Source organism: Gymnoscopelus braueri (genome assembly GCF_963280865.1).
Source record: "Gymnoscopelus braueri genome assembly, chromosome: 6".
In the NCBI taxonomy this organism is placed as follows: Eukaryota; Metazoa; Chordata; class Actinopteri; order Myctophiformes; family Myctophidae; genus Gymnoscopelus; species Gymnoscopelus braueri.
The window spans coordinates 21363242-21390221 of record NC_137607.1 but is presented as its reverse complement, the minus strand read 5'-3'; the positions used below and the strand labels follow the sequence as shown (position 1 = coordinate 21390221).

Sequence of the window (26980 nt, the reverse complement as noted above, 5' to 3'; positions counted from 1 at the left end):
GATGAGCCACAGGTCAGTATTGTGAAGTTAGAAGTATGTCCAACAGCTTTTGTTGGCTGTATATTTCTCCACACAAAACAATAGCTCAGACTGACTTCATTTACTTCCCTGCAGTGCCCCCTAACGGTTTAATAGGAGATATTCAGGATTCTAGAAGGTCTTTTCATTTATATATTACGCCCCCCCCCAACCCCCCAATGTGGAGAAGAGTGAAACATTTCAGGAAAGTCCCAAGGTTATGCCTCTAATCTATATGAATAAGGACTGCTTGCATCTCACCCTGAATAGAATTGCAGTTCCATCTGTTGAATGTACTGTACATGTAATAAATTGTAAATGTAAAGTGTAAGTTTAATAATTGGCCCAAGATAGAAGATATAATTCCAGTCAACTCCATAAACTAGATGTGGATGAAATATTGGTCAGCCTACAGTAAAAACATGGAAGCAGTCACATAATGATTTATTCAGACTTTCAACTTGCAGCCGATTGTCAGACAAAAAATAAAAATGACCAGTTGCCATAGAAATACTAACTTACCATATTAAACTAAAAGTCTAACATGGGTTTTACTACTGAATTCCAGCCTTAGATTATGATAAATGAAGAAAGAAAAGAGCCCCTGTAAAACCATTTCCGAACACAGCAGTATCTAAAAGATTAAGTGGCATGGAGCCTAAAGAATAACAGGCAGCACTTAAAGATCAACACGAAAACTGATTTATTAGCAATATAGAGAATCCAAAAGTCCCAATATAGAGAATCCAAAAGTCCCACACAGACTAAAATAGTTTCTTACATTTGAAAATATAAAAATACACTTTTTATACAAAAAAAACAGCTAAACATACGCCCTTGTTCTGAGAGACAATTTGACGTTCACAAATGTACTGCAGGAATAACATATCAAATTTCTTTTAGGGTGGACGTTCCCTTTAAATTAATTTATTCTGTCGCTGTGCAAATGCAGCTTCTGAGAAATCAAACTATCCACAATTATTACAATGAGCTTCCGAAAAAGTAAGGCCTCGATTGCAAACCCTGGTTTGGGTTATTAGCTGAGCTGTGCAAATTGTGTGCTTAACTAACTGTAATAAGGTTGTCTGTTTGTGTATATGCATGTCAGCCCGTCTGCAACTGTATCAGAGGGTGCTAGAAATACAGCTCAACTATACACACGTCTAGGTTGCCTTTTATGTAGTATGTAATACACACAGTCCTGTCCACCTACAACTTCCTGTGTGCTGAATGTTTTGGATAATCCCTGTAGTGAGATGTTTGCAGGTATTTGTTTCTTTAACCACCCTATACACTTAGTTGACCGGTGTCCCCCAGGCTCTCTACTTGTTCTTCTCTGTTTCCCCCGAAAATAGCCAATCTACCAGCTCACAAAATGATGCATTGCGACGCATTGTGAGCTTGTAGATCTGCAATTTTCGGCAATCGTTCACCCCAGAATAGGCACACTAGGGTTCATATGGTTAAATCTGTCTAATAGTCATTAAACAACTGAAGATGTATTGGAGATGCAGTAGCTGCTCTGAATAACCGGACTGAATCATGCCACACATGATTTATGATTTATGTTCTTTCACATTGTTCTGGGAGAGAGAACATCTTATGGCTATATGATATGTTATTATAATCCCCTTATTGACCTTTCTCTTTCTCTGTGTGAATCTGAATGGGTCTTACTTATGGTCCTATCGATCACCAGCTTTCTTATTGCATAGTGAGTCTATATACTGATGTATGTTCACTTCAGTATATATAACTCTCTGCGTGTGTGTGTGTGTGTGTGTGTGTGTGTGTGTGTGTGTGTGTGTGTGTGTGTGTGTGTGTGTGTGTGTGTGTGTGTGTGTGTGTGAGTGAGAATCATTCCTCGTCTTCCACTACCACATACTGACTTCTGCGTCTATACAGACAGTAGTGCTGAATCATGAACAGTATGTCAAACATCACAGAGAAAAGACCCAGGCCAAACTTGGTTGGATCGCCAAATATCAAATCCCACTCGTCTGGTAAAAAAAAAGTGACAGACAGAGAGAGAGAATTAATGTCCAGCTCACACACACAGTTGTTTTAGTCATGTTAGTCAGATACTGGATGTTATGTGCTTTATCGCCAAATCAGGGGTGAATGAAGAGCAATGAATAAAACAAACAACTGTAAGCGTCTCCCAAAACATTGTCGGGGAAACTTTGCTGGCCAGTATCACTAAAATCACATTCATCTGGATATTTAATCAAATGATGAACTTGAACTTGAAATAACTCTTGCAAAATATGTTTTGATACTTGACTAAATCTAAATCATATCTAGGTGATAAAATATAATCTAAATCATATCTAGGTGATAAAATATAGCAAAGCCGCTGTTTACTTACTGTTGTTGTACGACTGCAGGACCATCTGCAGAATACTGAATGATCCACCAGTGAAATCCAGCAACACGTTGCCAATACTCCAACCTTCAGTACTCTGTCTCTTGTAGTTCATGTAGGCCTAGGGGGCGCACGCGCACACACACACACACACACACACACACACACACACACACACACACACACACACACACACACACACACACACACACACACACACACACACACACACACACACACACACACACACACACACACACACACACACACACACACACACACACACACACACACACACACACACTTTAGATAGACAATAAAGTACCTATGACAAACAAAGACGCAACAACAATGGTATCATCCTTGAGTCTGAATACATTTCTTGGGTGTTGCTTACCTGTGGCATGTACTTGATCAGAGTGATGGCTAGTTTGATGTAAGAGAAATAGTAGAGGTAATCCAACCAGGTAATCTTACGGGCTATTGCCACAAAAAGGCTAGTACATGCAAATGCCCAGGCAACCGCCAGCAAGATCAGGGCTACCCTGGACACCTTCTGATCACCTCTCTGGAAAACAGAAGATAAGAGGGTTACATACTGTACACACACACACACACACACACACACACACACAAACAGTCACACAAACACTATACAATGTTCAATATATAACCGTGCTAGTTAATGCTGATGCCGTTATGTTGAGACAAAAACACATTCTTTCTCACACCAACAAATGCACATTCCAATCTCGTATACAATCATGTGTCAGATATACCATAAATAAACACATCCCACTCATTCAAGAAATACATTTCTAGGACATTTACAGGTCCTTTTACTGTATGCAAAGTAACCACTTTTATGCTGTATATATGTTCATATTAATAATACTGCATTGTAATGTGCTTTTAGACCGTTTAGAATAGAGCAGTAAAATTATGAGTTGAAATGAGACCATTATCTCAGACCAGTAAAAGAAAAGCCCTTTTAACTGTTCCCGTTTCTACTCTATTACAAAATATCCAATCAGTGCCAAGATTCCCAAGTCTTGTGAACGGTTACCGCAGGCATTGCGGGTCAGCAAAATTCTGCCAACTTCTGCAAATTTGAGTGATGAAATGCAGTGGTGTAATTTAACTAATTACATTTACTCAAGTACTGTACTGTCCAATTTTCTGTACGTTTACTTCTACTCCACTACATCTCGGAGGCAAATATTGTACTTTTACTCCACTACAATTATTTGAAAACTTTAGTTACTTTGTAGATTTTGATTATTATTACAAAACATACATTAACAACTTCAGCCCTATATACATTTTGGCCATTTGAAAATAGCCGATCTACAAGCTCACAATGCGTCGCATGAGCTTGTAGATCTGCTATTTTCAAAAGATTTTTAAATACAGTATTTGAAAACTTTCAATTCTGCATGAGTACTTTCTACTTGGCATTTTAAGTACATTTTGTTACCAATACTTTTGTACTTTTACTCAAGTAAATACAGAATTTCTGACTTTTACTTGTAAGGGCGCGCTCCCACCAAGAGTTGGCTGGCCGCTGTTTGCAGAATCTGCCAATGCATTGTCAATGCAAATGCGTTGATTCACGCAAGAGCAGATTTTTCCGCTAGTCGCGCAGACCTTGCGTTTATCTGCTCTCCGCGACTAAGCATAAAAGTGCTGGAGGCAGGCGCTGATTTTCTCCCTCTGTCCAATCGGGTGAGTGGAAGGCGGACCGTCTCAAGACTCAGGAAGCAACATGGTGCTCAAGGCAGCAGGCAGTGGGTCCTGAAAGTGAGTGACAGGCGCGACACTCCCGTTTTTTAGAATCCGCTGGCTGCAAAAAACTGTGGCCGCGCACAACCTGCGTTTAACAGCGGCCAGCCAACTCTTGGTGGGAGCGCGCCCTAACAGAGTATTTCTACATTGCAGTATTGATACTTTTACTTAAGTAAGAAATGTGAGTGCTTTTTCCACCACTGATGAAATGTCATCCATGACAACCCTAACTGACAAACAGATATTATGTCCCTCTTCCCGGAGCACACAGACCGAGTTAGCAAAATAAAATGCAATCGATTGTGCTGCCGGCCATGTCTTACTGTAGAAATGTAAGTAACTAAAATAGTAAAATTGGTCATATTTTCTTTTGACGAGCAATACATATTTTTTACAACTCTTAGATGGGTGGAAATTGTTTTGGGGATTACAGCAGAATGGTCCGCACACCAAATAGCTCCCATTGACAGGATTTGATTTAATGCCACGACGTGACAACAATTCAAGCAACAAGCTTTACCTCAGACTTCTGGTATAGACAAAAAAGAGTTTGCGGGAGTATGCATTTTTTAGTAAAAGTTTTATCTAAGGGGATTTACTCCCAGCACCACAAAAACAATTCTGAGCGTGCATGTTGATCTCCCCTTATAGACAGAAAGTCACCATCTTAAATACACATAGTCCCTATTACAGATTCACATAAAAACGTCTGTTGCACGAGGCCATGAACCAAATTGTAGCAAACAAACGCATTTTGTATTCACATTTTACACATGGTGTACCTTATATACATGGCTTTTCTGTGTAGAAAATATGTGTACATTATGTGAAATTAAATGCATTGTTTCATACAATTCGATTTGACTGATGGCAATATCACATGGTTTTATAATGGGACAATAGGTACTTAACCACTTAAACCTACGGTATATACTTTGTTTTACATCAAATAGCAATCTAATGTTTACCTATTTCTGCAGAAAGTTCGTCTATTTTTGCCAAATGTTTGTCTATTTTTGCCTATTACGCCCAGAATGCTAGGGTTCATGTGGTTAAGATGGAGACTTTCTGTCTATACCAGAAGTCTGAGGAAGAGCTTGGAGCTCAAAACGTCACGTCATTGCATTAAATAAAATCCTCTTAAGCTATTTGGTGTGTGGATCTTTCTGTTCTAATCTCTGCATTTCTGGATCCAGCACCCATTTATTGGAGATAAAAAAAACTGCAAGCTTGCTACCCAAGTGGCTGAGGTTTCAGAAAGCAAGGAAAAAAGTTACTAGTATACAGGCTACTTATTTATTTAAAAAAAAACATCAAAATATTTTCCAGGGTGCGTGGGACCCCTGTGTATGTAACTACCTCATATACAGCAGCCTGACAGACATAGACCAAGCAGAGCAGAACCGCGTGGAGACTGAAGAAAACATCATTGGCATCTACAGGGCTGACTCCATTGGGGTTCTTGTCCAAAAATAGCTCCTACCGCACAAATAGACAGAGACAAGGGCACACATGCTGTTAGATTGATACAGATGAAGTTGCTGGTGATCTAAGTTATCTATTTGTTTTGAAGCTATTAACAAATTTTCAATTAAAACATAGATTTTTATTGTTAGGCTGTGGCCCCTGAACTGGTAGCCTGGTAAACCCTCCCTCCAGAAATCTCATTTCCATTTGATTCCTGAAATAAAATACAAATGAGATTTCTGGAGGGAGGGTTTACCAGGCTACTGAACTGGTACTGGCACCCATTTTCTAAAAACTCAGAATCCGGGAGTTTTTGAGGTCACTCATCCTTATTGGCTAACTGCCGGCTAAACATCCACCTACTGCAGATCCTTACCCTGATTATAACTACAACAGAATCAAGCCTAAATTAAACCATCTGTAATGTAAAGACCTAAACACAACCATTTCAACTTTATACCAGAATTTAGGTGGCCTCTTCTAGCCTGGCTGTTTGCTAAATGTATCCTGGGTAGGTGGTGGGTGGGTGCACTGGTTGGTTGGAGGGAGGGGGGGGTGGATGGATGGATGGATGGATAAAACTTTATTGATCCCACAGTCTGAAAATACCAGATACTGACGGTTCAGGAGCCACTACCTTAATGTTAATAAATCATGTAACCTTAACATAATTCAGGAAACACTGTGTTAATGATGCTGACCTTGATGACACTAACACATGGTATCTTTATATTATAGAATTACCTTGATGTAAGGCACCCAGAAAAGCCCTACATTGAAGACACTATAGCAAATGAAGCCAGTCAAGTTCAAAGCCAAGAAGTCAAAGTTCAGACCTACAACACTGTCATACAGTAGCACACACACACACACACACACACACACACACACACACACACACACACACACACACACACACACACACACACACACACACACACACACACACACACACACACACACACACACACACACACACACACACACAAACAAGAATTAAGAATCTACTGGACTTCACACTTGTAGCCATTCTGATAATTACTTGATGTTTGTACCAGCCTGATCTCGAAGAATTTAGTATACATTGCACGGATCCAGTGCACGTCATTCCGTGCATAGTCTCCTAGAAACCCCGAAAATTCATGCATATGTACGGCGAGTCCCACGGTGGGCGTAACCAGTTGCAACCCGGAAAAACCCGGAAGCAGAGCAGACCCCACAACAAAATTTACGATTATGTGCCTATCGGTACGTAACTCAAACGGCGCCGAGTAGGCTCAAGGGAACGTCGCAACGTTCGGGACGGCAACTCGCTCGCTTTAGCTCACTCGGTGGTCCCTTACGTGGCGACTAGTGATGTGCGGGTCAGGTTTTTTCATGACCCGCCCCGCCCCAACCCGCGACGGAACGCGACCCGCCTCAACCCGCCCCGCGAACCCATATATAAATCTATGGCTCAACCCGCCCCGCGACCCGCGGTGGGAATATATATATATATTATATAGCGCTCTTTTAAGTACCCAAAGTCCCTTTAAATGTCTACAGTAGCACAACATTGTCATGGGCTGAATAAACAAGCATGTTGGTCAAAATAGGGTTTTTTTTTTTTTTTTTCGTGGAGAGCGGCTGACCCGCTCACCCTCAGCCCGCATAATTTTCTCTGAAATCCTGACTCGACCTACCCGCGCCGCGGGTTGACCCGCGGGTCCCGCGGGTTACGGGTCGACCCGCTCATCACTAGTGGCGACAGTTCCCTTGAGACTGCGCGCCTCTGAAATGGTTTAGTCACAATGGGGGAGATGCGAGGCGGCTATGCACGGATTTTCGGGTTTTCCAGTTGTCTATGCACGGAATTTGAAAAACGTTCAATGACAACGTTTCCTCTGGCGATCGGGTTGCTTTGTACAGAAGATAGTGTATATGTCTATGTCCATCATACTGTAGGTAAGCTACCTTTTCCTTTTCCAGTTTTCCCAAGCTTGTGGATAGAAGGAGATCGACCAAGCAACAAAGTAGATCCATCCAATCACTTGATTGAGTATTGACAGAAGGTTGCTATGGATAACCAGGAAACGGATCCTTGTGGTCAGAGTGAGACTGTAAAAGAAAAAAGAGGATCATCAGACTGGGTGGATTGTTGTTCCGGTGTCATGTCTGCCCAAATGGGTCTGTCACTACAGTATGCTAGTTAATCCATTAAGACCGGGGAAGCCTCCGTGTCATTTCAAGATTTCTTTGGCTATTCAAAAATAGCAGATATACAAGCTCATAGAGCGGCACCGAGTGCCGCGCTATGAGCTTGTAGATCTGCTATTTCTGAGAAATCGTGAATAATTCGTGCAAATCTTTGAAAAAATAATAATATATATATGCAAAAGAAAAACATTAACTCCAATATTTGCTTCTTCTGGGGGTCCCTGGAACAACATATTTTGAGATGGGGTCCGTGGCCAAATACATATAGGCTAATCTTGGGTGGTCCTCGACATGTAAAAGTGGGAGCACCACTGATATAGCCACCAAACAACAAAAATGATATGTATTTGGCCACAGACCCCCCATCTCAAAACATTTAGTTCCAGGGACCCTAAAATAATGGTTAAAGTGGTTAAAATCTAAATGACAGATGCTTTCCCGGTCTTTTAGTCCCTGGACCAATATCATCTTCACAATTATTTTAACTTGTTTAATAAAAGGTTCTGATGAATGGATGGATGGAGGGATGAATACATAGCTAAGAACAGTGGTTCCCAAACTTTTTAGCTCAAAGACCCAAAAGAGAAACTAGACATTTGCCCGGGACCCAAACTAGTGAAAATAGCAGATCTACAAGCTCACAATGCAATTGATTTATTTATGGAAATTATTTAATTTATTTAATACTTTTGAAAAATGTTGGAATAGGTTTTAATTGGTGAAAGGTTGTGACTTTTTTTTGTTAAATTTTTTTTAAATCTTTTGAAATCTTGTATTTGTTTTAATGTAGGAAACAGAAATAGGGGATATTTACTCGCGACCAATAAACATGGGTCCCTCCCGACCCACTAGGAAACAGCTTGGCTTAGATGAATTAGACACTGTATACAGAGATGAACAGATGAAAAGTGATAAAGATCCATGGCATTCTATCCATCCAATAGAATAGACCCTTTTCACATTTCCACGCTCTGTAGTAATGAGCAACGTTATTGACGGGTGAAACAGCTAGGCCTGTCACAATTATTACATCATCGTCTAATCGCAATTATTTGAGATAATCGCAATTATTTTTGCATAATCGTCATAATCGTTTCCATGTTGAAAATTGTTCATACATTTTCAAACATACGTGTCACGAAAGCTTGTAGATCAGCTATTTTTACATGTAAAATGTTATGTTTTACATAAAATTATTAAATATGTCAATAATTCCTTAGTATATTTAATTATTTGTCATATCTGCCCTGTGCAATTTTTATTACGAAATCTTAAAAGGTAAACAGAAATAAAACTGTTTTCATATGTTCAATGCCAAACACACAATTAAATCGTCAATCGCAATTATTTGAGTAGCAATCGTTAATCGTCTGCAGCAGTGATTCAACGCTGCTTTGAAAAGACCACAGCCATTGTCGTTTACCCTACCATGTGTCGTGGAATTCAACGGTCAATCAGTAATAGGAAATAAAGGGGTCAGAGTCAGTACTTAGAAGGTGGTGGTGTTGGTGCTTTAATACATTAGCGCACAAGGGAGATGTACATTGAGTACGCACAGGCCTGTGGTACAATCGCTCTGACGGGAGCACAAGGAATCAGACCATGGTTATACTGTCATGTTGCAAGGACAAGTTGTACCATAAACAATAGCTATCAGGCCTAGGAGACACATCATGGCTCTTCTACGTCATGTAAAATATAATGTATCATAGGGCACAAAGATGAATAACATAAGATGAACAACATAATGTACTGACAATAAGGTTACATGATATAACCAATCATGATAACATAATATGATTTCGTCCACACATGACATCACACAAATGATCGTTATAGTGAGAGCTTACCTCGGTATGTCTGTGTTGTTGCTCAGGAGGTACACGGTCACTTGACCAACCCTGTGGGCTGCCACCTCAAAACTGACTGAGGTCGTTTCCACGGGCAACAACACCTAGTAAACAACATAAACAGCAGCATTCAATCTCTCTATATACAGTATGATGTACTGTATGGTCGCGAGAGGCAGGAAGTGTTGATGAAATGTTTTCTACAGTATGTGTTAGTTGACCGGAGTCCCCCAGGGGACTTTATACCAGGACCCGTATTTTGTCCCTCTACACCAAAATATCTTTGCCAAAAACAGCCGATCTACAAGCTCACAACGCATCGCAATGAGACCCGTTGTGACCTGGTAGATCAGCTAATTTGCAGAATCTTCACCACCCCAGAATAAGGATGCTAGGGTTCAAGTGTTTACTGTAGTCTTGCCTAGATAGGGTTACCTGTTGAGGAAGAGTGATGATGGAGGAGTAGTTGTGGGTGGAGCTATAGGTCACATTGAACTGGATGACAGTTGACTGGTTAACAGGGGGGCTGCAGGAAAGGACAGAAAGACAATTTCAAAAATGGCAGAGAGACCTCCAAACAAACACATTAGCATTAAGTCTAGCTGGACCACAAGGACAGGTAATTTATCATTTGTTCATGAATGTTTGGCTGAGAATTCTTATCACCAACAACAGCCTGCTTCACATTCATACAGTTACATGAATTTTCACCTAACTCAGTTCAACAACTTGCGAAAACTGCTCAGCAAATGGACACATTTCGGACACAGGCTACATTGTGAGAGTGACTACTGCTGATGATGATTGCCAGCTATAGTTAAACTATGTAATTGTTAATATGTTACCTGACATCGATTTTGATTTTGCCTGTCGATTTCTCTTGCAAGGTGACAGCATCAGGAACAGACAGAGACACCGTGGATCCTACAAGTTGGGAACAGTACTACATAATTAATTAAATTGTATACAGAACACATTAGAATCTAATGTGTTCTGTCTAACATTAGATGTTTAGGTTTAATTGAAAAATCTGAATAAAACTATCTGAACAGAAAATATCTGTTAACATTGGGTATTTGGATGACTGAACATTGTCAATTTGTCATACACCAATGTCATGTTAGCTGAGAACGTGTAAGCAGTAGCCCTCTATCTGCAGGATTCAATTCAGCTAAATGATCAATGTACAAATCAGTTGTCACACACCAGATGTAATGTTAGCTGTCCAGTAAACCAACAGCAGCCCTGCTAGCAGACCTCTCCCTGCCATGTTCAGCCAGAACAGATGTGCTCAGCAGAGAGGTGGCCTGCAGATTCAGAAAGGGTGAGGGTGCAGCAGCTAACCTAGATGAGATGAAAGGCACAGAACATTTTGGAAAAGGTCATTCTCACCGTCCACAACTGACATTAGGCGGTGAGAGAGAGAACTTTACAGTTAATTATACTAAGTAAATACATGCTCACTTTAAGACAACTAGTGAACAATCAAGTCGGACTGGATCCATCCAGGAAGTTGGTGCAGATGTTATGCCACCAAAATGTGCTAGGGTTGGAATGCCAAAATGTGGAATGCCCTACCAAAAGTCTTGAAGAAGTGTAAAACCCTACTCTCCTTCAAAAGTGCCCTAAAAGAGTACCTTCAGGTGGCTGCAATTCGAAACTCGCCCCTGTAAAAGTCATAACCTAGCCCCCCCCCTCGAACTGTTTACTGTACATTTTTGTTCTTTCTTTTTAACTGCTTATATGATGTTCTGCATAGTAGTGTACTGTATATCTGTCTGTTATTTAATGTCACTATGAATTGGGTACAAAGGACCCCAATGGAAACAAGCCAATGGCTTTCTTGGGTTTTCTAATTCCTTCCTATTAGCTGACCTTGTATTGAACTGTACTTTCATGTGCTTTTTTATGCAAACTTCTAATAAAGTATTCAATCAATCAATGTATCAATTGATACAGGATAGGTGGGCACACGGGATATCTGGGCACCTCGATATAAAATTGGCTATTTTCTCCAAAACGTAAAAAAAAATAAAATTGAAAAATGGTCTTAAGTAATGTAAAGTATACATGATGTGAACATGCACAGTACACCATTAATTGTATCCGATCAACTTCTTGTTTATGCCCCAAAATGACTGGATATACAGGTTTTGTAGCAATTTGTAGAAATATTAGACCTTAATTGACGAATGTTTAAGCATGTTCTAATCATGTATGATTTACTTTACTTCATTTTCCAAATATTTAATTTGTTAACATTTTGGAAAAAAATACACCGAGGTGCCCACTCTTCCAAGTTCCTTGGTGCCTACCTATACTGTTGTTACCGTGTATCAATGCTTGCCCTGAACTATAGCCTCAATCAACTTAGATGAGATAGCATAGTTGCTTGCCTGAACTTGTCCCTGAACTGAACTGAACTGAACAAAACATCAATGTGAATCATACATGCGTCTTTAGCCCTGAATAGCTGATATTCTATTCATTGCACTGGCCTCATGTGAGTTTTGTTACCATCTTCGTAAAATAGTGCTTTGAAAACAAAGGAAAAGTCTGATCATACAGTTAAAATATGCAGTTTTGTACGCAAACTGCTTTCTTTGGCTATATTATTAGCGTCACTGTCAGAGGTAGCTATTCAAAGCTCTTTATGAAAATAAATACATAAAACCGCGCACATTAAGAACACCATCTGCATTTCAAACGCTTTGATTCTTTGATAAGTTAAATTATGCACCTTGCCTTACCCTTGCAGTCTTGTATCTGCTACCATATGTCTGTGTCTGCTACCTCCTCCTCATCAAACATTCACAACACAAACTGAATCTGTGAACAAGTCATATGACCTGTCATCTGACCATAGATATGTCATCTGACTACGTCATATATGTCATGTGCCTGACACAGTCAGACACACGATCAAAGTATGTTTGTATACAGTAAATGATATAAACAGTTACAGATATGCACCCAGAATGCTAGCCTTGGATCAAGACTATCATGGATGTATTTTATCGATTATTGATGTTTTTATATCTACGATAGTCTTGGCTAGCACCCCCCAGTGCGTCCTGCACTTTCACCAGTAAAGCCCATACTTCTCCGAACATGTACAAATGCAAAATAAAAAGTGCTTTTACCGGTAGCCCCAAATGTTAACTCGCCCTTCGGAGTCTTTGTGTAATGTATTAGTCCGTATTTTTCAATGAAGAAGTGTTTTAATGCTGTCTGTGCCTGAACGCCATCGTCCCCCCCTCGTTTACTTCTTGTTTACATTGAGTGTAATACCGGCTTTCACCGGATGCGCCCCGTCACTACCGCCCATTGAGGAATACAGGGAATTTCCGACAGAATCCGCCACAGACGGGATTAAAACACTTCTTTATTGAAAAATAAAGAAGTGTAAAAGAAGAAAAAGTCAGACTTGATCCAAGGCTACCAGAATTCCTTGTGTTCAGCGGCTTTATCATCAAGAATCGTCTAAATTCTTATGTAGTCTCGTGTGTGGTAGAATAATGTAATGTGGAACCATTGTGACGTGCCTTGTTTCGGTACTACAACTAATGTGGGAACACCACGGTATGACCTTCTATTTCCGGTAGAGTTCATGCTGTTGTTATATGGTTGTTTCCATAATAATAACATTCGTTTTTATTTCTTCTTAAAATGGCCTTAATGAAGATCTGGATGCCTCTATCTCCGTTCTCACGGTAAACTTATGTGAACGTGACTTTGTTAACGGAAAACCCATGCGATCCAACTAATACTTAGCATTTTAAAGTTATATTCCCATATGTCTGATGACTGTGTAGCGTTTTTGAGTGAAACGTGTTTCAGATTTTATTTACACAGATTGCATTTCTGAGACATTTTAGGCACAAACAATTATCACTGTGTAGTTGTAGTTACCAACTGTATGCAAGAGGTCTACTGACTGTGTCTTTGTGGCTTGATCTTTCTCTCTGTAGGTAGAATCTCTCTGTGTGTGCAGTGGTGTAAAGTAACTAAGTACATTTAGTCAAGTACTGTACTTAAGTACAAATTTGAGGTATTTTTCGTTACTGGAGTATTTCCCATTTCAGTACTTTTACTTCGGGACCGTACCTATGTTCCCCAGGTTCTATGTTCCCCGCTTTCCTAGGAGAGCGGGGAATATAGGACCTAACCTAAACCTAACCATAACCTTAGTGGGGGAACATAGGTCCGGGGAACATAGGTATGACCCCTTTTACTTCTACTCCACTGTCTATATCTCAGAGGAAAATATTGTACTTTTACTCCACTGCAATTATCTACAAGCTCACAAAGCGTCGCATTGTGAGCTTGTAGATAGGATAAGGATAATTCCTTTTAACAGGACGTTCATGAAAGTCCTTGCGGGCTTGTTTCCAATGAGGGCCTGTGAGCAATTAGGGGTTAAGAGTCTTGCTCAGGGACAAATTTCATTTCATCGACACATATGCTGGCGTGGCCTGGAATCGTACCTGGGGCAACCAGGGCCTCTGGCTCCCTAGGCGGGCTCACTAACCACTCAGCTATGGCCGCCCCTAAGATCTGCTATTTTCATTTAAATTTTTTTAGTGCTCATTAGTACAATTTGATGCCGATGCGTTTGTACTTTTACTCAACTAAATTTTGAATTCAGGACTTTTACTTGTAACAGAGTATTTCTACATTTCAGTATTGACACTTTTACTTAAGTAAGGTGTGTGTGTGCGTGTGCGTGCGTGTGCTCATTCTTCTTGCTGCTACTGTTTTTCTGACACCTGAATATTTCCCTCCAGTGATCTGATCAATAAAGGTTTTATCTTGTCTTTCTGCCTCTCATGCAGGTGTATCCGTCATATCACGAGGAGGCAGACTGGATCCCTCTCAGCACTCTCTCTCCCCACACACACGTCCCCATTCACACCCTGTCCGTCCGTGGTGTGTGCCTCTCTCTTCCACACACACACTCCTCAGAATAACTCCAACAAGACGTCCATAGTACGCTGCGGCAGGCAGAAATACGAGAGGCTGTATCCGGTCCTTTTGGTCAGATCTGATGGCTCCACTTTAAACATAAGATACAAAGAACCAAGGCGGATACTTATGGTTAGTATGTGTTTTTTTTTCTTCAGTTGTCCATTATATCTCAATCCCAAATTCCCAATCAACCTCCTATGGAATAGTCCTAGCCTGGTAAACCCTCCCTCCGGAAAATAATAAATTACAAATGAGATTTCCGGAGGGAGGGTTTACCAGGCTAGAATAGTCCTACACATTGCCAGGTTATAGGTTACATTTAGTTCGTTTCTGATCTTTTTTGTTGTTTCAATGGATCTATATTTATTAATTATTTAGTTATTCATTTACAATTTTTATTGTGTGTGTGCGTGTGCGTGTGTGTGTGTGTGTGTGTGTGTGTGTGTGTGTGTGTGTGTGTGTGTGTGTGTGTGTGTGTGTGTGTGTGTGTGTGTGTGTGTGTGTGTGTGTGTGTGTGTGTGTGTGTGTGTGTGTGTGTGTGTGTGTGTGTGTGTGTGTGTGTGTGTGTGAACAGATGCCGGTAGACCTGTCCACTCTGTCAGAGGAGGATCGTAGAGCTCGTCAGAAGAAGAGAGAAGTAAAGAAGACGGTGAAACAGGAAGAAGTCCACTTTGAAGACGACTTTAAGGCTGACGATTACAGCAAGTTCTGGAAGAAGAAATAACAGTTGGGTCAGACGTGTGCTGGTTTCATGATTCTGGACTTGATGCAGTCTGTAAAACATTTTATTTTTAACCCATTAAAACCGGGAAAGCATCTGTGTCATTTTCACTAAATGACACTAAAAATAGCAGATATACTGTACAAGCTCACAGCGTGTCACTTAGTGCAGGGGTTTTCAACTGATTGTGAACCAGGGACCACCAGCCTAACTAAGAATCAACCAGGGGACCACTGTTGTGTTGGGTGGGGATATGGTAAGATTAAGTGGTTTTGGTAACACTTTCTATTCATCCCAAGTCTATAATGCATTATAATCAGCTTATAACTCTGTATGATTATAGTAAAAATATGCATAACCCTTTATAAGACAGCCAATTGTTTCTCAACCAATTGTCCATGGACACATGTTCTTAAATAATGACTTATAGTGAGCAGAGCGTTTTTGATTGTTTGAGTGTTAACGTGAGTGCTAATTCATAAACTGATATTGACTCATAACTGCTGTCAACTTCATTGACGCGTCATCTTAGGTCACCAGGTCATTGAGTGAACTGTTTCTCAACTAGTGGTCCATGGACTGATTACAGGTGGTCCATGTCTGTCTCTTCTTGGCTATTAGTGGAGTCTCATGTCATTTTCTGGCTCGAACCTTGCCCTGTACATATTCTTCATGTAACCTCTGCCAGCTTGAAAATACTACAGTCACAGAGATATGTATAGTTACAGAAGGTCAAATACATTTAGCTTTTTCTGTAAGCTCTGGGAATTCTGCTCTTCACAAGGCACTGTGTTTCATGTGCCTCTTGACAGAGTCTGTGGACATGACAATGAGCTTGTCCTCTTTTCTAGTTTTTAAGCATTGAAGTACTTTTGGAATTGAAGAATATGGCCTCCTCAAAGGACCACTGATAATGATATCTTTAATTCATCTGTTCTCAAATACTAAGTTACTAAGTTTTTCTAAAATAAAAAATAATAATGAAAATTAAATTGAAAAAAAATCCTCACTTTCCTACAATACTGAATGCATGATCAGGGACCACATGCAATACCTCCACGGACCACCAGTTGAAAACCCCTGACTTAGTGCCGTGCTGCGAGCTCGTACTCGTACATCTGCTATTTTTGAACATTTTAGAAAAATCTTGAAAGTGTGAGAACTGCTGATTTAGTAGGCATTTGTAGAATCAGCCTCAAGTGAGATCTTCAACAGCAAACTCTCAGTGTTCTCTCCTGGAAGAAGAATTAAGCCACAGCTGTATTTAGCCGCCAAATCAGTAAGTTACAGGTTGTCATCATGTTATCAGATGTCGTGTTAATAAAACATCTGATTTGACAATATGAAGCTGGCTCTGTCTCCCATTTCACAGCCACGTTATAGACAAAGATGGAAATAGTAAATAAATAAATCTATAATACATATGTTCAAATAATTACATGGATGAGCACTGTTTCGTGCCTGGGCTGTGCAAGTCAGTACCACTGAACTGTAATTATGTGTGTAGAATATTCAATACAACAGTCACTTGTTGACTTCTGTGCCATTGACACAAATCACGGAGTGACCGCTGTCCAGTAATTATTTACTTTATAATTTCAAAATACTGTATATTGACTGTAATTATCCAATTAAAGTATGATTTCAGAGTGTTCAATTAATTGGGAATGTCCTCTCTAAATAGTCGCTGGTTGTATGGGGTGATCCTAATTTGTATTTTGTCATTGTATCTAAAGAGCTATACTAGTAAGATTATTTTACACGTTTGAAACATCTGTGATGTGGAGATATTCAGAGAATATTCCAACACTGGTGTTTCTTCTGATCCGTATCTGCTCTCCTACCACTCTGCAAGTAGGCTATTTCAGAGAAAGCTGTATTTGCTTCTCTTAACCACTTATATAGAAGCTTATATACTTAATAGTCTCATGATGAATAGTGACAATAGCTTGTCTACAATATCACAACATGTCACATCGCAAACTTGTACATCGGCTAATTTTGCCATTTTAGCATAATTGGGAAACTCTTTTAATTTTGTTTTCAAATTTTGCGAATAATTACATAAACCCTAAATTGCGACACCAGGTTGAAAATAGTTAACCCTTCCATTGTCCTGGATTGACCCGTTTTCGAGTTGATATGTAATGAAGACCAGGTTTTTTCTCTTTACACAAGGCTTCGTGATATCCTCAAGGAAAACACATAATGTATATAAAGTTTAAACACAGCAATAACAGTTGTGGTTGTCACCATTTTGGTCAATTCTGAAGTTCTCTAAGAAGTTATCTGTTGTGTTGTACTGTAGGTCAAATATGAGCCAGCAGAGAATTGGCTGTTGATAGTAATGGTTGGTAGTATGACATGCATCATTGAACAGTTGTGGCTAGCTCTGTGGATTAGTTGAGCTGTGGCTCAAACTAGATTTGTGTTTGACTCTAGACACCCCACCTCTCCCCTTCCTGGGAAAAAAACATTTTCTCACAGTATGGACTTGTACTCCGAATCCCTATGGCTCCCCTCCCCCAACGGGAACTCAATCTTTCTCACAGAATGTGGACACACACTAAATATGAACTTGAATGGTAACACAGACACAGCAACATTCTTGTTCGTGTTCAAGGACATCTGTTCACTATACAGGCCCCCTGTTTCACAGGAGTAAACAAGCCATGTTTTCACCTGTCGTCTGGTAGTCTGTCAGAGTAACTATTTGTAAAACTAGAATGGTCGCGCCATGTATGGCTCTGTCCAGTGTCCACCAACGGGCCTCCATCTATTTGTGTTTTCCTGTTCTTCTATAAAAGGGACATGTCTGACATTTGGGAGGCTGCATTTGCATGGGGCAGTCTCAGAGAGTTCCCGACTTTTGTATAAAAAGTTAGTTATGAAGTAAAAAGAAAACTGAATGATAATCATTGTTTTTTTTTGTATTTTAGGCTGAGTTAAATCATAGATAAAATTTGACCCACTAACACAGAACGTGTGGGCAACTATCTACCACATCAAGAAGGTTAACTTCTCCGTATTTCCTGGTGATAATAGCTGACTGTCTTGATAGCACACTGATTAATGATTGACAATTTAAGACTTGACAGCACAGATTAACTCTCCTGAACAGTCACTTGCAGATAGACAAGAAATATCCATACCTTCACACACACACCACATCCACAGCCGCCCACAGGGAGTCTCAAACCCACTAAAGAAAAGTAAAGAAATATTAAGAGAAACAATTCTGGAAGAATTGTTGCAGGGTTAACGGTACATGGTAGCAAGTCAACATCTGGAGGTTCCTGAAGCAAGCTGAGCTCTGGACTCAAGATGGCAGCCACAGGTGTGTTTTCCAGTGTTTCCTGATTCTGTGCAGACAATGTTGCTTTAGTGCAGTAGTATTTATCTTTGTCAGCACATATATATTTTATTTATTTTACATTTCTATCATGTACCCATCTATTTCAAGATCAGCAGAACCAACCTGCAGTGTTTGAAAGCTTTTTTTCCCTAAGCTTTTAATCAACAATTGAAAAAAGGCAAAATTATGTGTTGATGTGGCTGAATAGTGAATAGTGAATCATAATACCATGACCAACCTCACTATTTTTGCATTGTGTAGGTTAACAAAATAAAAATGAATGGTAGTTGCCCGACTACTACCAAAGCAATGTATTGCTTTAAATTTGCTCTATTTTGTCCACAGTCAGCATCCCCACTATCCTGCCCACTACGAAACCCCCAACCACCGGTTTTACCTTGGAAGCAGCTGACATTGCTGTGGTTGTGATCTACTTTGTCTTTGTCATGGTGGTTGGCATCTGGGTGAGATCTCACTTGTAAAGATGTTGTAACAGTATTAGTAGAAGTAGTAGTAGCAACTCTGATTTTTCTCTGACCCAACTTTGAGAAACTGTCAGGAGAGGATGAAGAATTTGTACATAAGTAAGTTAGTTAAGTGGAGGGCAACAAAAGAATCAGCACCAATGAAATGATTAATCCGTATTTTTTTATTTCTTATTCAGGACCCCTTGTAACTTTGCCATGGAGTTGCTATCAAAAATAATTCAAAAATGTTATGTTATTTTGTTTCAATATTATATTTTTGTCATCATGGGTATTTGGATGCGTCATTCACCACCACATTACCATTGAAATAATAACCTTATGGTATCATATTTACCTCTCATTTCTCCTCCAGTCATCAATGCGAGCCAATCGCAGCACAGTGGGTGGATACTTCCTAGCTGGCCGTTCAATGAGCTGGTGGCCTGTAAGTATGCTGATCTTAAGGTGTGCACATAGTCCGTTCAATGGTCAGTTTCTATAGTGTTATTCTATATTGTTTGTATATCCACAGATTGGAGCTTCTTTGATGTCCAGTAATGTTGGAAGCGGTCTATTCATTGGCCTGGCAGGCACAGGAGCAGCAGGAGGAATTGCAGTTGGGGGCTTTGAATGGAATGTACGAAACACTCTCTATGTATACCTTTGTGTGTGTGTGTGTGTGTGTGTGTGTGTGTGTGTGTGTGTGTGTGTGTGTGTGTGTGTGTGTGTGTGTGTGTGTGTGTGTGTGTGTGTGTGTGTGTGTGCGTGCGTGCGTGCGTGCGTGCGTGCGTGCGTGCGTGCGTGCGTGCGTGCGTGCGTGCGTGCGTGCGTGCGTGCGTGCGTGCGTGCGTGCGTGCGTGCGTGCGTGCGTGCGTGCGTGCGTGCGTGCGTGCGTGACTTTTTCTGACCAGTATATGGTGGGTACTATAGGTAAGTATTGGGGTTTGTGTACTGAACTGTACTGTTACTATGTGTGTACATTCCTGCAGTCAGCGTGGGTTCTGGTGGCTCTGGGGTGGATATTTGTGCCCGTCTACATCTCTTCTGGCGTGGTGACCATGCCTGAATACCTTGCCAAACGCTTTGGAGGGCAGAGAATACGGATCTACATGTCTGTTCTCTCTCTAGTACTTTACATCTTCACCAAGATATCTGTAAGCCACACAAAACACAACATAAACAAGTACTCATATAATATATGGCACTCAATTATATAAAAACGTCACTTAGCATCTTCTCTTACTTATGATTCATCAGAATCAATCTGACATGTGTGTGTGCGTGCGTGCTCGTGCATGCGTGTGTGTTCTGTCCAGTCAGATATCTTCTCAGGAGCATTGTTCATCCAGATATCTTTAGGCTGGGACCTGTACTTGTCTACTGGCATACTGCTGCTGGTCACTGCTGCTTACACTGTGGCAGGTATAATACCATGCACTACATAGACACTGCCTCCACATTAAGGAATGTCCCAAAATGTAATACAATGATTGCATGAGTACCAGGCTTATCTGCTGTTTTGCGACAAGTGGATAGTATACTTACTACCTTTACATTTTTAATTATATCATTTTTGAATTTTTGACCTCTAAACCCAAATCATAACTTTTAATTAAGTGACATATAGCTATATTGTGCATTGTGCAATAGTGTTTGTATTGCATTTTGGCACATTTCAGCTATTTATATTATTTTATTGCTGTTTTTGTTGCTGCAATGTCGAGGAGCTGAAACCCAATAATTCTTCTCTCTTATGTGTTTTTGCATGTGCGTTTGTGTATGCGTGCGTGTGCGTGTGCGTGTGCGTGTGCGTGTGCGTGTGTGTGTGCGTGTGCGTGTGCGTGTGCGTGTGCGTGTGCGTGTAGGTGGTCTGACAGCAGTGATCTATACTGACGCCCTGCAGACTGTTATTATGGTGGTTGGAGCCTTCACACTCATGTTCATAGGTAACTCAATGCTATTGATACCTTTTTGGAGTTTGTGAGTCTTTTTCTCTGTGAAGTAGCTCAGTGTCTCATTCTATGTCTGGGAAAGAGCTGATCCAGTTTGTTTGTGTGTGTGTCTATTTCCCAGCATTTGACGAGGTGGGTTGGTACGAGGGTCTCCTGGACCGCTATCCCTCAGCTGTTCCCTCGGTAACAGTTCCAAACACGACCTGTCACCTGCCACGTGCCGACGCCTTCCATTTGCTAAGACACCCCATAACAGGAGATTTACCCTGGCCTGGTTTGATATTTGGTCTCACAGTACTATCCACATGGGTCTGGTGTATGGATCAGGTATTCACCATCATTATAATCATCATACTGATCATTATCATTACAATCATCATTTACCTTATGAAAAGTTGAAGTGGAGATGACTTGAGTAGAGTGAAATCGAAAAAGGGGTGAAGGAGGCTATGAAAGGATGAGATGGAGTGAAAGGGTGTGAGGAGATGAAGGGATGAAGGGCAAGGGGACAATGAGACATGAGGGCAGGGAATGATGGAGAAAGTGGATGAAGGGATGAGAGAATGGAGCGTGAAGGGGATGAAGGAGGATGAGGGAGCAAGGAGGCAGGGATGCCAGTCGCACGTTGGGATGAAGGTTCCACATGATGATGGAGGGAAACACTGAGTCTTTGGCTTGGGGGTTCGTAGAGCGCGGGCGTCTGGTGGAAGACGCTGAAGACCTCCAATCAGAAACCTGAAAAATAAAGAATAGAGGAGGACACGGAAAAAAAGTGGGATAATGGGGCGGTGGAGGGATGTGAGATACAATATACTGTACAAATGACAATATCACACGACACACTGCCGAGGGCTAAAGTGCAATGCAATTTTGCAAAGGCAGATTAGTCTGGAACCAGGCTACAAATGACAGGTAGACGTGAAGTATAAATACCTCACTGATTGATGTGAAGCGAGGATATAAGGGAGGAGTTGTCAGGCTTGGTTGGTAACAGCTGAGCGGGGGAGAAGTTGTTAATCAGGTGAGATTGATGTCCGTTGAGTCGGGGAGAAGTTATATGGTGAGATTTAAATCATTTGAGTGGAGATGTTATCAGATGAGATTGTTATCACGTGTTGTTTTCCCTCCTGAACATATGTTTTTCCAACTCCATTTAAATGATCATCATTGCTTCCCAATAGCTACTGTAGGTATTCCAAAAGGTGTGTGATTGGGACCACCTAACAAAATATAATAATCTCTCTGACACTGTTGTCCTCTTGTATCTCTGCCGGCCTCTGTCCCCAGGTCATTGTCCAGAGGTCCCTGTCAGCCAGGTCTCTTTCTCATGCCAAAGGAGGAAGTGTTTTGGGTGCATATCTCAAACTGCTGCCAATGTTCTTCATCGTCATGCCAGGCATGATTAGCCGTGCACTGTTTCCTGGTGAGGAAAATGTATACTAATTATTTCGAAGTGTGACTGGAATGGTCTTTTAGGGCATATTCACACCAGGGACTTGAATCGGTCCAGTTGGTTTGATTAAACATTGTTTACCGTACCTGGGAACGGATTAACATCCGTACGGGGGTGGTATACTCTTTAATACTATTGGTGCAATACTATCTAAGGGCTAATTATAGACTTTATCATGTCATTGAACTTGGAATAAAAATATGGAAATGTATCATGCTTTACAACATTTTTGTGAGCATATTGTTTTATATTTTGTCAGTGGTTTAACTCAAATTTGTATCTCAATATAACTGTGTGTGTGTGTGTGTGTGTGTGTGTGTGTGTGTGTGTGTGTGTGTGTGTGTGTGTGTGTGTGTGTGTGTGTGTGTGTGTGTGTGTGTGTGTGTGTGTGTGTGTGTGTGTGTGTGTGTGTGTGTGTGTGTGTGTGTGTGTGTGTGTGTGTGTGTGTGTGTGTGCGTGTGTAGATGAGGTAGGTTGTGTGGACCCAGCAATTTGTCAGAGTGTTTGTGGGGCATCAGTTGGCTGCTCCAACATCGCCTACCCTAAACTAGTGGTGCAGTTAATGCCTGTGGGTAAGACACACACACACACACACACACACACACACACACACACACACACACACACACACACACACACACACACACACACACACACACACACACACACACACACACACACACACACACACACACACATATAATTAATTGCCAAATGCTACATGCTGTAATCCTGCTTTATTGCTGTTGCTAAGTAACAACCTTGTTACTTAGTAACATGACATTATAAAGGATACTACATTTATTTGAAATAGTCAGAGAAGACAATGGACAATATGGTGTGCAAAGTGAAATGTGGACAGACTCAGTGGTTCTGGATGGGTTCCATAATTATCTGTACTCTGACATGGAAAAGTATGCAGTTCTTCACCTCACTCTGGATTTCTCTTTTTCTCTATATGGCTTATTTTGGCTCTTTTCCACTGCAAGAACTATCCAAACTGTGCCGTCTAGTGTATTTCATAGGTTCTGGATTTGTTTGGCTCGGTTTCAGATATGGTTCTCAGAGCCTAATTTGAGTAGCCTGATTATCAGCCTGAAGCTGCGAGCATACTTTCAGATCTTTTCTAAAATAGCTAAAATATAAGATCTACAAGCTCACAACACATCGTGAGGCGACACGTTGAGAGCAATCTTCTATTTTCACTTATTTTATGGGATTTTAATGACGACCTTTCACTTTCACGTAAAAAAAACCAAATACAATACGAGTTCTGGAAGGTTTCAATTTATATTATGAAACGTTCTTGGTTACCCTTCACTGTGGAAAAGAGCCATTAGTGTTGCTGTTGTTGTGTCTGTTGTTTTCTCCGCAGGGCTGCGTGGTCTGATGATAGCAGTGATGCTTGCTGCTCTGATGTCCTCTCTGACCTCCATCTTTAACAGCAGCTCTACTCTGTTTACACTGGACCTATACAAGAGAGCAAGACCTAAAGCTACTGAGAGAGAGCTCATGGTGGTGGGAAGGTAAACGCACACACACACACACACACACACACACACACACACACACACACACACACACACACACACACACACACACACACACACACACACACACACACACACACACACACACACACACACACACACACACACACACACACACACACACACGGTTTAAGAAATGCTTTTGAGAAATGCTTTGCTAAGAGGAGTTTTACATACATTAAACATCCCAATACAAAGAAAATATACAACAGTGTTTTGCAGGACATTATGGGGTTGAATTTGTAGGTGGGAGTAAGAAAAACATACTATACAATAACAACAACATACTATTAGACAATATACTAATTTGGGACACACCCAAATAAATGTGTGTTCAATAACATTCTAGTATCATAGAGTACATAGATCACGAGTACAATAATGATAATATTTTGTATGTTTTCAGGGTATTCATCTTGGTTTTGGTGGCCATTAGTCTACTGTGGGTTCCGGTCATCCAAACATCCAATAGTGGGCAACTCTTTGATTACATCCAGTCAGTGACCAGCTTTCTAGCCCCACCCATCACATCTGTATTTCTACTGGCAATCTTCTGGCCACGCGCCAATGAGCAGGTCTCACACACATGGACTGTACATATATGTTGCAGTATGATTGAAAAAACTGTCAGATTGAAAAAGGAGTGCTTGTTTTCTTCAAGTTCACCTCCCGCGTTCCCCCACGGCGGTCAGGGCCCCCGATCAAAAAAAGAAATGACGTCTCGGAGGTACCGAGACCAGGGGTGGGACGATGATTTACGATTCTGTGCCTATCGGACATAACTCGGACGGTGCTGAGTCGACTGAAGGTGACTTCACAACGCTCGGCACAGCGTCTCACTCGCCTAAGCTCGCTTGGCGGTGGCTCAAGTCACTTTCAGGCGGGGCGCCTCCGTCAGTGAAACCGAGTGCACCTTTTTCAATCTAACTGGTTTTCCAATCGTACTGTGACATATATACGCACACTACATTCATACTTCTCTCATTTATTGTTAAATTCATATCTTGGTATGATCCACCATATCTGTATGGTTGTATTTGAGTGTGTGTGTGTGTGTGTGTGTGTGTATATAATTATGTTTCTCATTCGCTCTTAGGGTGCGTTTTGGGGACTAATGATTGGGCTGGTGGTGGGAGGAGTCAGAATGGTTCTAGAATTCACCTACACTGTTCCTTCCTGTGGAGAGCCTGACCTGCGGCCATCCATAATAACTGATGTTCACTACCTGTACTTTGCTCTCATCCTTTTGGCTCTAACTTGCCTTGTCATTGTTGCTGTCAGCTTGGCCACGCCCCCAATACCTAAAGAACATGTGAGCATTAAAGCACATTAATCGGTACACACACACACACTCACCCCTTCAGTGGACAAGTCAATTACATTAGACATTAGGCAAGGCATGGCAGTTTTATTAGTATAACACATTTCAACAACAAGGCAATTCAATGTGCTTTACACAGGACATCAAGCAAAGGAAACACAATCATAAAATTACATTAGGATGCACAAAACAAAAGAAGTAAAAAATGTTACAGTAACAGTGCAGAAGAGAAAAGAAAAGAGAAAAAGAAAAGTAACTCAATCAAATGCAGCAACAAACAGAAAGGTCTTTAGTTGTGTTTTAAAAGAAATAAGAGTGGCAGCAGATCAGCAGTTTTCTGGGAGTTTGTTCCAGCTATGTGGTGCATAAAAACTAAATGCTGCTTCCCCACGTTTATTGCTGGTTCTAGGGACAGAAAGCAGACCTTTCCCAGATGACCTGAGAGGTCTGGATGGTTCATGATATCGTACAAGATCAGAAATGTATTGGTCCTAAACCATTTAAAGCTTTAGACCAACAGTAGTATTTTGAAATCAATTCTTTGACACACAGGGAGCCAGTGTAAGGATTTAAGTACTGGAGTGATATGCTCCTTTCACCATCTCATTGGCTTGTGTTATTGATTAGATTGCCACAAAAATTCAGAATACAAATTTTCAAAATTGCTCAATTTTAATATTTTCTCATCTCAACATTCTTCTCCTCTCTTCTACAGTTGTACAGGTTAACCTGGTGGTCAAGACATAGCAAGGAGCCTCGTATTGACCTCCCTGATCCCTGGACGGACTGTGACCCTGTGACATCTAATGGAAGCTTTGTCTCCGACCCTGACACCTCACCAGTGTCATGGTGGCGGAGAGCGGCTCTGTGGCTCTGCGGTCTGAGTAGCTCGACCTCCAGTTCTGGCCCTGTTTTGAGCCCTGAGGAGGAGGCCCTGCAGGCCATCAAACTAACCTCCCTCCAGGAGAGGGCAGTATGGAGGAATGTCTGTAATGCTAATGCAATAATATTATTGGCTATTAATGTGTTTCTATGGGGATACTTCTCCTGATATTTGGGTTTCAGGTAGAACATCAGTGAGTTTGCTTTGGCAGAAATTAGCCATCTACAAAATTCTTGTCTGTTGATATACCCTAAATACTGATCAATTATAACCACCTAGCCTGCACATACTTTTAGCCAAGTTCTAATGTCTAACATTACAGTGTGCTCGACAATGTGATGGGATTCAACCAACAGTATGTGAATCAACCTATTACTACACTGTAATCAGTTTTGACCATGTATATTTCTTTGATTATCTAATATATAGCTACTAATAGTATTTGGATCTACTAAATGCTACTATTTAGTTGGTGTGCCACTATCGATTATTTTCTTACACAATGGTGTAAGAAAGGTTTTGCACAATGGTGTTGTGCAAAAAGAGTGAAAATAGCACATCTACAAGCTTGCAATGTGAAGAAAAATAAATGTAGGACTACTGTTTCGCCTGGCCTGCTCAAAATAGGA

General features: G+C 40.9%; 3 protein-coding genes across 5 annotated transcripts; 2 read left to right on the top strand and 1 right to left on the bottom strand.

Moving 5' to 3' along the window:
- Window positions 1–697: 697 nt before the first annotated feature.
- Window positions 698–12922, bottom strand: ctns (cystinosin, lysosomal cystine transporter). 3 transcript variants are annotated; one of them, XM_080429979.1, is made up of 11 exons: window positions 12825–12922; window positions 10888–11025; window positions 10527–10605; window positions 10117–10207; window positions 9682–9785; window positions 7589–7732; window positions 6380–6479; window positions 5528–5647; window positions 2781–2951; window positions 2387–2504; window positions 698–2018 (listed from the first exon to the last, which is right to left on the bottom strand). In XM_080429979.1, exons 2-11 carry the CDS (start codon window positions 10949–10951, stop codon window positions 1876–1878), a joined length of 1134 nt encoding a protein of 377 aa, XP_080286105.1. In that variant the 5' UTR covers window positions 10952–11025; window positions 12825–12922; the 3' UTR covers window positions 698–1875. The 3 variants fall into 3 exon arrangements, with proteins under 3 accessions (XP_080286105.1, XP_080286103.1, XP_080286104.1); XM_080429977.1 differs by lacking the exon at window positions 12825–12922 and adding an exon at window positions 12432–12536; XM_080429978.1 differs by lacking the exon at window positions 12825–12922 and adding an exon at window positions 12422–12484.
- Window positions 12923–13259: 337 nt separating this feature from the next.
- mrpl55 (mitochondrial ribosomal protein L55) lies at window positions 13260–16713 on the top strand. Its single transcript, XM_080430838.1, has 3 exons — window positions 13260–13394; window positions 14517–14778; window positions 15224–16713. Exons 1-3 carry the CDS (start codon window positions 13351–13353, stop codon window positions 15371–15373), a joined length of 456 nt encoding a protein of 151 aa, XP_080286964.1. The 5' UTR covers window positions 13260–13350; the 3' UTR covers window positions 15374–16713.
- Window positions 16714–18694: 1981 nt separating this feature from the next.
- Window positions 18695–26519, top strand: slc5a9 (solute carrier family 5 member 9; the record flags this gene model as incomplete). The annotated part of the gene is made up of 14 exons (XM_080430491.1): window positions 18695–18707; window positions 19071–19189; window positions 19566–19637; window positions 19725–19829; window positions 20182–20346; window positions 20509–20614; window positions 21058–21138; window positions 21266–21471; window positions 22432–22567; window positions 23062–23169; window positions 23973–24123; window positions 24554–24722; window positions 25244–25459; window positions 26184–26519. The coding sequence occupies 14 exons, from the start codon at window positions 18695–18697 to the stop codon at window positions 26517–26519; spliced, it is 1983 nt and encodes a 660-aa protein (XP_080286617.1).
- Window positions 26520–26980: the final 461 nt, after the last annotated feature.

Excerpts from the sequence above, each read along its gene's own strand:
- ctns (XM_080429979.1), bottom strand. The coding sequence starts at position 10,951 with ATGGCAGGGAGAGGTCTGCTAGCAGGGCTGCTGTTGGTTTACTGGACA. Across the intron at positions 10,208-10,526 it reads AAAATCAAAATCGATGTCAG|CCCCCCTGTTAACCAGTCAA; the intron begins GTAACATATTAA and ends CCTTTCCTGCAG. Across the intron at positions 7,733-9,681 it reads AACAACACAGACATACCGAG|TCTCACTCTGACCACAAGGA; the intron begins GTAAGCTCTCAC and ends TTTCTTTTACAG.
- mrpl55 (XM_080430838.1), top strand. The coding sequence starts at position 13,351 with ATGGCCTTAATGAAGATCTGGATGCCTCTATCTCCGTTCTCACG. Across the intron at positions 13,395-14,516 it reads CCTCTATCTCCGTTCTCACG|GTGTATCCGTCATATCACGA; the intron begins GTAAACTTATGT and ends CCTCTCATGCAG. Across the intron at positions 14,779-15,223 it reads AACCAAGGCGGATACTTATG|ATGCCGGTAGACCTGTCCAC; the intron begins GTTAGTATGTGT and ends GTGTGTGAACAG.